This window comes from Photinus pyralis, unplaced genomic scaffold (genome assembly GCF_008802855.1).
Source record: "Photinus pyralis isolate 1611_PpyrPB1 unplaced genomic scaffold, Ppyr1.3 Ppyr1.4_LG6, whole genome shotgun sequence".
Taxonomy (NCBI): Eukaryota; Metazoa; Arthropoda; class Insecta; order Coleoptera; family Lampyridae; genus Photinus; species Photinus pyralis.
This window is the reverse complement of record NW_022170663.1, coordinates 33,239,888-33,253,080: the sequence shown is the minus strand read 5'-3', so window position 1 is coordinate 33,253,080 and position 13,193 is coordinate 33,239,888. Positions and strand designations below refer to the sequence as shown.

The 13,193-nt window shown below is 38.8% G+C and overlaps 1 protein-coding gene across 1 annotated transcript in view; it reads left to right on the top strand.

The window, feature by feature from the left end:
* Nucleotides 1-10,078, top strand: part of LOC116174603 (Krueppel-like factor luna) — a 45,731-nt gene extending 35,653 nt beyond the window's left edge. Inside the window, exon 2 of the mRNA XM_031492544.1 lies at nucleotides 9,404-10,078. Within this exon, the coding sequence (XP_031348404.1) occupies nucleotides 9,416-10,078 (663 nt within the window). The 5' untranslated portion in view covers nucleotides 9,404-9,415. The remainder of the gene's footprint in view (nucleotides 1-9,403) is intronic.
* The last annotated feature ends 3,115 nt before the right edge of the window (nucleotides 10,079-13,193 follow it).

Sequence of the window (13,193 nt, the reverse complement as noted above, 5' to 3'; positions counted from 1 at the left end):
AAAAAACCTTTCTGACGAATCCTTCCGGAACAAGACCCGCTAAAATTAAACCCCACAAATTCGAAATAATCCTTACCTCCAGGCAGAAACGGATGACTCAAATTAAATTAGATAGACAAATTAAACCGCATGTTTCCCATTACACCGAATGATGTGTAAAAAGGTAAATCTTCCTTAAACAGCACCCGGACAATTCCCAATCTGTTTTCTGCAAACCAACCAAATGGATGTCCCGATTTTTAACCAATTTTACGTTACGCAAAGTGCCAACCAGATCACCAAATCGTCATCTTCTACAAAAAGGTCTTGAATCGTACAACTCTGAAAAGACAGCAAATCAGTAATCATGGTAACAATAATACAAAATGGCACCTGCAGGTAAACGAAAGGAACCGAAACCGGCAGTGGAAATGTAGAAGAACTAATAAATGACAATGGCGGTGTAGTCATTAAAGGCCTTGAGTTGAACCTTGTGACGGCTGCGGTGGAACGGTGGTAGGAATCGGCGGAACGCAGTACTTCGGGCGCCATCAGAAGGTTTCGATCTCTCTTGCTTCTGGACAAGACGTAAACTCCAGGTAACCCGAATGTAGAATGTCCCAGGAATTCTAAAAGACAAGCGATGGACGGCTGCTGGTGAATGCTAAAACAAACTTAAAGCGCACAGCAATTTTCCTAATAAAATAATCCGATTCGGTAGCGGTTTCCACGGGATAGAAAATGCAGGAAAGCGTGTCATTATCATATCATAATATAATAAAAAGCAATAGCTATAGTTACCGTGCGGTAAACTTAATGTAAAAGTAAAATTTAAACGGTATGAATGCAAAATAAATTTACGGAAAAGGTCAAAATTACGATACGTACAAAACGTAGTTTGCATAGATTTAATAGCAGAAATAAAAAGATTTAAATACCACCAACACCAAAAGCAAACGATTTTAAGTTTCGGTTAACCACCAAATGCAAAATACCCCCTTTAAATTAAGCGTTTACCTTATGTAAGGTTCGGCTATGAGATTTAGAAAACGTAGAAAATTCCAAGTCTGCCGATGATTTCTGTTATGACGTCCTTCCCAGACGTCTTAAAAATACGGGACTGGTGTCAAAATTCAAATTTTTTAAGGGCGCACCTAACGGATATAATCTCGACGCAATCGGCGTTATCTGTAACCCATTCAACTAATTACGGTGAATTATACTTATCCAAATAGTCGGAATGAAGTCCAGCAATGCCCTATTGTTCCTTGGAATGTGAGGTCAAGCGGCGTAATCTGTTCTCACGTCTGATATTTTCCTTAAACTGCACGACTTTGCCGGAATTCGAAGAGGAAAATAGGAATGGTAATCGATATAATTAAAAGCATTGAATGGGTATTGTTTATTAAATGCTAAAAAGTATCAAAGAATAGAAACGTGTACTCGCACAAAAAATGGATCGTGATGAAAATAAAAAGTTTTTATAATTTGCTCGTAGCCAAGACAGAAAGAAAGAAGGACCCCCATCAATCTCACTCCAAAGCACTTAATGTGGATCTCCCTCAGTCCTCTCAACAATTGACACTATTGAAGCTCATTGTTGTCTCTTAATACTCTCTAATATTAGGCTGTTTTGTCAACTGTGAAAGCGCGACGATATTTAATATCTTCAAGCAAACAATAGATCTACCAAGTGTCTGGGAGCAGTTCCTATTATTTATCTCGGATATTTCTTAATCCAACATGGCATTTCCATTTCTCTTCCTCCGCCGTCGTAAAAGGTGAATGAATGAAAACCTATTAATTTACTTATTTTAAGTTTGCGAGCAAAAGTTTTCGCCGACGCGGAAAATTACTTACGCAGTAGTTACATTACGACCGATGCAGCGGTGGGTCGTAGCGTCAGGCAGTAGCTCGTAAAAATTCCATTTGTGTAAGTATCACCCACATGCGAACTTCCCTTGTATATTTCGGTAATGGATAATCTTAGTTACCTGCATTGCACCTCATATCCATCATCTTGAGTTGAGTACACATTTTATATATATATGAAAACCATTTTCGCACAGGAGACGTACGTTTCTCCACAAATTAAACTAGTCGAATCAATTAATTTTAGATTTGCAAAGGAATATTTTGTTGTGCAACAATTCATACATATAAAACATGTCGCATCCAAAGCTTTTAATGTCTCACAATAAATCTGTTTCTTACGTACATTCCAAGTATTAGTAGGAAATATTTTTAATGGATACCATAAATTTCTTTGCTTTGGAAGTTACATTTATAGGCAAGCTATAAAATGAAACTGGGACGTTATTATTCTTAATAACTTTTCGAAATCGAAGAGCAAGAAATATGAATTGCAAGATGCTTGTTTAGCATTTCAATCGGTTCACTATATTCTTTTCGAAGTTTAGAGGCGACTTAAACTCAAAAGTAACGCCACGCTCTTCGCTAATCAAGAGGGATTCCAATTGGTTTCTTAGGGAACTAGTTCAGGCGGGATTCAAGAAAGATCTAAAAATATAAATTCAAGAAGTCAAGTTGAACAACTATAAATCGTGTTTTCAAGATATTCGCTTCGACTTTACCCATAGATATTTCTCGTCCATCAGACGATTCATTTTGCCTTTGTGCGGACTCTCATCCGACAAACCGTTTTCGAGATATTCGCTTTTAAAGTTTTGACATCACCGATCGATATATTACTTCCATATGTCCCAATCGCTCTTTGAGAGTACTCTCCTCCGACAGTCCGCTCTTGAGATATCAGGAATTACAACCAATCACGTTAAGAGGTCGAGGAGGAGGAGGAGTATAATTGGTAGAAATTAATTCCTTTCATCCAGACCGTTGAGTAGAGTACCATGAAGGATAGCGCCAGCCTCTCCACCCCCCCTATTTTGATAAAGGGTAAGAAAGAAGGGCACCTCCCCTCTCCCTCACCCACAGATCTCGAAAAGGAGTCGCGCAGGCAAATTATAGGTTGTACACAGCAATTAATTTCGAAAAGACCTTTCATTAGAATACCATGAAGGCTAGAACATGTGTTCACCCCCCTCCCCACTCCCTATTTTCAAGTTTTACTTAGCACTACTAAAGACATGAGTAATGAGTGTGCATCTGAGACCAATTGGTTGTCGCATGTAAAGTTATGCCCGCTTTACTTTCAAAAACAGCATCTCAGGAAATAATTCATGTGGGGGGGGGGGGGCTGCTTCTTAAGAGAACAAAATTTATATGGGGCCAACATAGCAATTTATGTACGGTAACTGACAGCGTTCAATTTTTACAAATGCCTTGAAAGGGCATTAGTCTTACTAGTTACGTTGCTTGCCCCATCTTTTTTGAAAAGAACAAGCAGAAATGTTCTGTAGCCTGCATTGTTTTACGCCTTTCTTTGTGCGCTCAATTGCGATCAAGGGGGCGTCAAAATTTGGAAGTAAACAAAGAATAAAAGCTATAGAAGCGGAAAGAAACAAAGCACGAAAGAAGAAGAAAGGTCAAACAACGTGAAAAATAATCGCTCTTAGGGCGAAAACGTGAAGGAACTTTGAAAGAGATGTGCAAAAGACACGGGCGAAGGAGATCTAAAGATGAATACGACGAACTTTTGCCGGAAGCTCGCGAAGCAACGGTGGCTTTAGTTCCTCGTTACACACAAAAAATAAACGGTATAATTGCAAAAATGAAATTTAATGAATAAACAAAAAATAGTAGTCGCTGGAAGACGGAGGAACGGTGACGGCGGCAGGAAACGGTGGAGCGGAAGTGCTTCGGACGCCAACAGAAGTTTTCGGTCTCTCTTCCTTCTGGTCAAGATACGGTAGGCGATAGTAAGCAGCAGGTAACTCGAATGGAGAATGTCGGTCCTAGCGGTGGGCAGTTACTGGTGAATGCTAAAGTAAACTTAAAACGCACAGCAATTTCCTTAAGCGGGAACAGTAACTAATCGGATTCGGTAGCGGTTTCTACGGGAAAGCAGTTGCAGGAAAACGCGCCCATCTCCTCGCCCTTATAATTAATGAAACGGAAAGTAGCGAAAAGCTTACCTTGCAATTAACGGAGCGGTAGGAATTACTGTGCAAGAAAAAGCAATAGATACGCTGCGGTATACTTAATGTAAAAATATACACTAAACGGTCTGACTGCAAAATAAAATTTCGGGAAAGCTCAAAATTACGGCATTTACAAAACTTAGTTTGCAAAGATGCAAAAGCCAAAAAGCAAAAGATTTAAATACGGTTAAACACCAATGGCAAAAGGTGAAAGGATTTTATGTTTCGGTTAAACTTACTTTACGATAAACCACCATATATGCAGAAAATCTCCTCTAAATTAAGAGTTTACCTTATATAAAATTTGGCTATACCATGGGAGGGGGGGGGGGTCCAACCGACACAGCATTTCGGTTATCTATATCCTAAAATTACTTCTTTAATTAATTACGTGACATTAAAAATACGGGGCCGGTGTCAAAATTTCAGTTTTTTAAGGCCCCACCTATTGGATGTAATCTCAATTTAATTGGAGGCTGTTTTCTGCAACTCCATTTAACTAATTACGGTTAACTATAGTTATCCAAATAGTTGGAATGAAATTTCTAAATTCGGCAGTCCAGCTATGCCCTTGTGTTCCTTGGAGTATGAGGTCAAGCGGCGTAATCTGTTATCGCGTTGATATTTTGCTTAAACTGCACGATCTTGTCGGTTTAATCCTGGATATACCATTAGAAAATTAAAATCGATGAATGGGTAATTAACGGGCCTAAAACCCAAGAGAGCTTTCGGCGGCTGTAAACACAATTTATATATTTCTACGGGAACGGTTGCAAACGGCGGTTAAATTCAATACGAAACTTACGTGCGTTATTGGCGGCAAAACAAACAATTAAAAATATGAAAAACGCAAAGCTCACTCCCTGGTCTCCTAGAACAAATATTTAAACTCAGAAATTACGGTTTCTTAGTAACGAAACGCCCAACTATGAGATGACATGAAGAGGGCGTGAAAAGAGCAGGTGTGGGCGTAAAGGAAGGGTAGTGTGAAAGTGAAAGGGCGAGAATTAAGGACGTTCAAAAGTTGGCTGAGATGAAGATGCGAACGGCGGTCAAGAAAAAAAAGTGACAGAAAACGAATGGGAAGACGACATGAAGCGGATATGTAGGGAAAAAGTTCAAAGGGAGTGTGAAGGGTGGCATAAATAATCATTTTGAAATATTTTGTTCATCCAAGAGCGAATCCAATCTGCAGATCTATTATCAAAAACCGAATTCTTTCCTAATTTATTGTGTCAAGCTGTCAAGAGTCCCGGGCAAACAGACAGAATCAAAGTATGATTTAATATAGAGGCTGAAGAGGCTTATTAGGATTTTGGTGAGCTTTACATATGTGATATATGTTCGAAGATGTGATCTAACTAAAAGTCGCTACCCCACAATAACTGTCAGTTGCGCGCAATATCGTTGGTTCGATTCAAATTGAAAAAATTGAAAAAATTCAAGGAATTTATTTAAAAAAGCACATTTCGAAGAAAATTCCAAATTTATAAAAAATGAAGAACTTCAAGAAATTTAGTAAGCATTGGAAAAATTGAAAAAGACGAAAATTACCGTGCATATTCAAAAAATGAAAATTACAATACTAAGGATAATTCAAAAAGCATACAAATTCCAAGAAGAAAATGAAATATAAAAAAAAAGAAAATCAAAAAAATAAAAAGCACTGAACATTAAAGCACAGAATCTCAGAAAGTGAAAAGTTCGAAAAAGTGAATTTGAACAAGGAAGAGATGTGAAGGTGAGAGGTGGGATGAAATTCACGGCCAAGGAAGAGGGTGTGAAGCATAAATCATTCGTGAAAAATCTATATAGTACAAGTAGGCTAAGAAGAGAATTAAACATTCATAAAGGGCAAAAAAACGGAAAAATTTAAAAAAGGAAAATTCGGTTAGCAACACACATCAAACGAAAACAGCTGAACATGTATAATAATTCAAGGAAAATAAAATTCGGAAAAATTTAAAAAGCACCGCAATTAAGAAAAAAAATAGAAATTTAGTAAAATTTAAAAATAACACTCGTAAAAATCTAAAGAATCAAAAAATAAGAAAGGAAAAGAAGAAATGACGGAGAGAAGAGAGACGCGAAGCAAGTGTAAAGAAGATCAAAATAAAAGTAAAAGAGTAGCGAGGAAGGCGAAAAAAGATGCCAAGAAGGTGCATATAAAGAAACGCGAACGCGATTTAAAGGAGAGGTCATTAAAAAGACGAGGGGGAAGGAGGTTCAATCGTTTGGGGATTAGTGAGCGAATGCGAAACAATGTTATAGAAAAGAAGCGACAGACAACAAAAGGAAGAAAGGTGTAAAAGTCGTAAGTAAGTGTGAAGGGGTCCTGAAAAAGGGCGTACGGAGAAGAGAGGTTAAGAGAGAAGTTGTAAAGGAATCACGTGCGCAGACATACAGAAAATACAGAAATACAGAAAATCCAAAAAAATGGAAAATGAAACAAATTCGAAAAATTCAGCACATTAAATGAAAAAAAAACTGAACATTCATAATAATCATGAAATATCAAAAAATTAGAAAAATTTAAAAATCACAAAGATTGAGCAAAATGGGAATCTATCAAAATTCCAAAAACCAAAAAGTTCGAAGTGAATTTGAACATTCGTAAAAATCCAAAGAATTGAAAAATAAGAAATATTTAAACCTCAAAAAGATCCGAAGAAAAGAATTAAACATTCACAAAAATACAGATTAAACATTCAGGGTATCAAACTCGAAGAAAATCAGACAATTTTAAAAAGCACAAAAAATCGTAATTTTGGGGAACCTTCAGAGTCTTTGAAACCAATAAGATGATACGCAACGCACGCACTCGCAACGTATTTTTTTAATGTGCAACGTAGAGGTGTGGAGTGAAGAAACATGAAAGGAAAACGAAGAAGGCTTGAAGGAGCTGTTAAAGAGAGAAACGAAAAACAGCTCCAAGGAAGAAGACGCGTCATCTTGAAGATGAAAAGAAGCAGGAGCAAAATAAGTGTGGATGCAGAAAAAATGAATATTGACTCGAAGCGGCGTGAAGAAAAAAGGCGTAGAGGAAGCTTGAAGAAGAAATGACCGATGTACCATAGAACAAAGTTCAACGAAGAGGGAGTGATGCAACGATGTTTAAAGGAAATAGGTGCGGCGACGGGAGGGCGCATGAAGGTAGGGAACGAGTGTGAGAAAGAAGAAAAGGAATTAGGAAAGCTTAGAGAGAAGACACTTTGAAATTGAAGAATGTGTAAAAGACGTATGACGAAGAAAATAATTTGAAAGAGGCGATAGCAAAAACTGTATGAAAAACAAAAGGAGTTTGAAATGGTCGTGCATCAGTAAAGAAGAGTTCCTGAAGACGTTAAGCGGGAGGCGCTAGAGAAGTGTAAACGCAGCATTAGGAGGTTTAGGGCAAACATGAAGGAAATAGATATGAAGAAAACAGGCCAGGAAGAGGAGAGGAAGGACCCGTAAAAAAGGAAGCCTAAAGAAAGTACAACAGAAATGTTTGTTAACCAGGTATCAAAAAAGCAGGCGTGGGGTAACCATGGAAGGAAAAAGGAATGAGGGTTGATCTAACAGGAAGTGAAGAACAAGGGTTAAATCATGTCAAAAATGGAACAAGGTTGTCAATGAGATCTGAAGGAACAGCAATGGAATACAGATTAGCGTTAAGAGGAAGAAACCACCTTCTGCTCTTTCATGAAAATTTGAAGTTTCTGAAGCTTCAATAATTAAAAATACAAATTTACTCTTCGCGAATGAATAAAATTTGCGGCAAGAGGTTGAGTAAGAATTTGTTCTAAAAAATTACCATGCGGCACTTGGTGAGTTCCGACAGAAGTGACTACGTCTTATGGTTTAAGTTAAAAGCTTTCCTCTCGCCTCAAAGTTCCGCTTACCGCTAAACCGCGTGTCGATTCTTTCTTAGTTACTTTTCATCAATTTAATGAACACCTTGTAAAAAGCGCCCGTGCTTGGATTCGAACCCGCGTCATCGACCGTTGCAATCGAAAAATAGCGGCTTAACCAACCGATCTATGGAACCTCCCTATTTTTCATGGCTTATACTGTTATAAATGCGACAAACTAATACGTAACAGTACTCATTTTATTAACTCCGTTACGATTAAATGCGCTTTAAATATGTATATTAATCAATTTCAAATACGATGAGTTGAGATGAATTTACTCCCGTGCAAAACGTACAGTCATACCGAGCAATAAGTAGTCACTTCAAAAAAATGTTCACCGCATCATAACAAAAAAACGGTGGTTTTAAAACCAGTAGACAGCGACACTTTGTAATTCTAGAAGCTATTTAGAATAAAAAGACGGGTTTTCTGGAATGTAGTTTTCCGATTAAAAATTAGGTCTTCCAATATTGACACCGAGTATGCAATTATATGTAGGATATGTATAACAACAATTTATCAAGACAAGGCTTGGATGCGAAGATGAAATGTACACATAAAAGCCTGCAATACAACAATAAATTAATGACGTGCCCTAATATCGTCAGCCATCGATGAGCAACAGTCCCTATACCAGCCCTTATAGGCTTATACATATATTAAATGTGAGTACCTTTCTAAATTATATCCAGCAATCGAAGTGTCATGTTTGGTCAATGATTCACGTATACTACAATATCATAATCCTCCACCCTAATCCTCCGATCTTTCTAAACGGCATAAAACTTCGCCCTTTTCCCATACAAAGGTTGTATCGAGTTTCATACAAGTTGCGCATTTTTCATAAAAAGTAACCGGCCGATAATTTACCGTAAAGATACCTAATACGAGGTGCGTGCCTAGTAGTGTAAAGAGCCGCATTTCGCCGTGTTTACCCGGATTATTTTATAAACCAAATTTTTGTCGATCGTCTCGCCACGGCTCGGCGTATATTCTAAAATAGTAAACGTTCGGCGAAGATTTCCGAAACCGTATAAGTTTATAACATTATATTACAAAGTTTCTTGGGGTGGCTCACCGCGACACCGATAAGGCACGCTTTTACTTCTTAGCCGTTTGTTTTAAGAGCGTATTATGTTGGTTTATTGGTTTATGGTTAACTTTGCGATTTTGGTTATTATAACTTTCGTCATGTTGATGAGACGATCCGTCTCTGAGTCTTAATTAAGCTCTTGTCGAAAATTTCTAAGAGCGACCCCAAGTTTCGGGACAGACAGTGATAAGACAATTGGATATGTCGCGAGGCCGGATATTAGCCCATTAACAAACCTCTCGGGGGAACTTTCGACGTTTGCTTATTTACCCCGATCCGATTATTTCGCCGAAATTGTGTCATTGATAAGGGACGTGATTTTATCATCTTAATCCCTTTCGATTTACCGTCTAATCGGACTTTTTCAATTTCAGACGTGCTACGAAATGGAGCGATATCTCAAGGACGAACCGAAGATGCACCCATCCCTCAAGAAGCTTCCAGATGTCGACGCGACGTGGTTAAAAATGGAGGTGGAGTGTTTGGAGGACTTTGGCGAAAGGCATTTGGACTCGTTAAGTACAAGTTCGGCAAGTTCGACGTATTCGTGGGACAGTACGTTATCGTGCGCTGTGTTAGTTAAGCAAGAACCGGTAGACGACGAGGAGGACGATGAGGACACCTACGAGGAGAGGGTTAGGGTCGATACCGCGGATCCGTTACAGTTAAGGCTCGTCGATAGGAATTCCACAACGCTAACGCCACCTTCGAGTCCGGAATCCGGGCAGGGCCATAGCAACGGTAGTTCGAGTGCGGGCGAACTGGACGTTTTACGAATGGGGGGTGTTCCACGAAATACGATTGTGCGAGTACGTGCATCGGGACTTACCAGATACATTTCAGTGGTACCTCGGGCGGCGGCACCGTCGCCCGCATCGCCGGCGGCGCCGACGGGCGCGAAACACGCAAGAATCGACCATTCCCCCGACTCGAAAAGGAGGATACACAAGTGCCAATTTCTCGGATGTAAAAAGGTCTACACGAAAAGTTCGCATCTTAAAGCACACCAAAGGACACATACAGGTAGGACTACTCTGGACTCATTTTGACTATACTTTGTAGACCTAACGCCTAACCATAAATGGTTTCTAAGACAAAGTAACGGTTTTGAGCCGTTAGCATACGGGGGAAATCGATCAATCTCAATTATTGAATATATGAACTTATAATGATGATGACAGCCTTCGGAATGAGGAAGAGTTGTTTGTCACATCTTCCTCTATGGAAGAGACTGCGCATTGTTGCAATATCCACCGCTTCCGCAGGGGCCGCCTGATTCGTTTCATCTTCTGATCACATTTTTCGCAACACTTTTGCATGGACCTCCTATTTTGTATCAACCGCCCATTTATCATCGACCAATTTTTAGACGGTACTGTGGGAAGGTTGTTTGTCGCATGTACCATGAATCAGATTTTTCGCAGCACCAGTCTCTCTTTCACGGGCCGCCTATTTTCTATCGACCGCCGATTTATTATATTAGATACCATTAGATCGTATCGGGGAAGTGTTGCCAGTCGCACCCGAGATTGCAGTTTTTTTAGTCGACTGCGATTTAGTAGCATCTACCATCGTCCCCTAATGGGGAATGGTTGCTCGTCGCATTTTTTATGGATCGCAACTGCCGCTTTTTTACATACACTGACTATTTGCTTGTAGCACATTTATGAAGCTTCCAATTGCATATTTTGCAATAGTTATCGTTTTTGCATGGATCGTCTTTATCATATCCACTACCGACTAAATAGACCCAAATATTCTTTTATTTTATCTATTATTATGGTTACTGCGAATAAAATCAAGGAAGAAACGCAAATGTTGGCCCAGGGTGAAGATCGCTTTTGGTGTGAGTATTTCTTAGTATGAACACCCTGACTGTATGCAGCGAAATTGATTGGTGGAACTGTTAAGTTTTGGACCATAAACCAAAGTGTCAGATATAAAAGGAGACGGATATGCATCTTCGTGTGACGTGCTAGTTTTGTGGAAGGCGGGAAGAGTCGACTTCATGAAATATCAGAATTAAGTTAAATGCAAGGATAGTGCTATTGATAACCACTGAATTCAGCTGTATTTTAAAGAAACATTATAAATCGCTCTAAATTAGGAAAAGCTGGCGAAGACAGGAGAAAAATCAAGACAAAAATGCATGTTTGTTTATGTCGATCACTCCAACCAGAAAGGAGTTGAGTCTACATCATGTGCGGATGCTAATTCACCACGCAGCTTCACAAAATATATAGGATGCATATCCGTTACCTACACTTTCTGACATTTTGGATTAATTTGGTTTTATCAAATATTTTAAGCTGCATACACAGCAGGTCTAAATGCGACTTTTTGTGTTCTGTTGATTACAAGCAGAACTATTTACCTTTCGTGTCAAAAGGTCAGGAGTTTTGCGCCAATTTTAAATCACTGTAGCACGATAGCAGATAAACCCATAAAAATGGCAGGTTCAGATGATGATACAAGCAGTATTCAAGGTAAGTCGATTATCACACAAACAAATCCACATACTAAGCCGAAGATGTGTTAATTAGAGGACCTCCCTTTTTGTACTGCTTGCGCATCCTCCGGCATCGGGTACGAGATGCAATTGACACAAGAAAACAGATACAATGAAAATCGGAACTGTATGAGGTACTTCCGCAACGGACTATACAGAGCACTGATAATTTACTTCCACGTAAATACACAAATAATACTTAATAAAATAATATAAAGGGCTGTGCATTACAAACAAGCGATCGATTGAAACAATTAATTAAAGTAATCTTAAATACCTTAACGTGCGAATAATCGAAAATATCCGGTCAATTGCGATTGTCTTTTACTAATGAAAAATCACATACAAAAACCAACGGATGTTGCTTCCGAGACTTCACGTTTCTACTTTAATTACACTTGAATATCGATTTAGATGACACTAGGTTCGTTTCAATCACTGATTCTTGGCTCTTTGATGATGGAAATACACCAAAAGCCTCGACCATCAAAAAAGCAATTATTAACGTGCGTCTCTTCTATTTAAAACAACTTCTATTTCTTTTCAACTTTCCGAACCACCTCCCCCTTCTTATTAAAATGAGTGCGTCGTCGAATATAACCTCTGTGTTTTTTTATCGCCGAAACCCGCTTATCTACAAATTTATTTAGCTCACGCAGCCTTAACACTCTTATCGTAATAACCAGAGATAGTATGAGACACCTTAGTAACAGAATTCACGGAGTTGCATCTGAACAATAAAATGAACGAATTAATAAGCGATTATGCAATAAATTGAATTGAAATTCGCACATACATGGTGACCCAACATTACTGTAGGCGCTGAATCCAAATAAAATGTCTTGGGGGGGGGGGGGCCTGATAATTTCTGAGATGCTGTTTTTGAAAGTTAAACGTGCATAACTTTTACATACGATAACCAATTGGTCTCAGATTTTGCATACGCATTCCTTATAAAAAGAGGGTTTGGAGGGGGTGGGCAGTGGATCTGGTTTTATCCTTCATGGTACTCTAATAAAAGGATTCAACGAAAGGAATTAATTTCTATCAACCATAGTCCTCCTCCTCGAACCCTTATCGTGATCGGATATATTCCCTTATATCTTCAGAACGGATTGTCGGAAGAGGGTACTCACAAAGGGTGATGGTTGATTTCAAAACTTTAAGAGCGAATGTCTCGAAAACGGTTTGTCGGAGGAAAGTACTCTCACAGGCAAAATGAATCGACTAGACGAGACATATCTTTTGGTGAAGTCGAAGCTTTCAGTGCAAATGTCTGCAAAATGAAGTGTCGAAGGCTTTTGTATGTATGCCAGGCGGTCTTTAAATGTTTATGTGTAAAGTGCCTCCTCCCCTTATAAACCAACAATTTCCTAAGCTATTTCGGTTTAAAAAAAAGCGCTTTATCTGCGCAAGAGTTGTACACAATTCATACTTGTTCCATAGTCCATTCTTTCAGCTGTAAGGTGTGTTGCCTAACCGTAGGGGTGTGTCACCACACTTGTCATTTTTCAGGCTCTCCTGATACCAATCTTTTTCATAACATCTTTGCGCCTTATGTTCTCCCGACACAAATTGTGTATTTAAAAATGGTTTGGTCAATATGACCAAAACAAATTTTTCTTTAAATACCGCCCTGTTAGAAATGCAAGGAG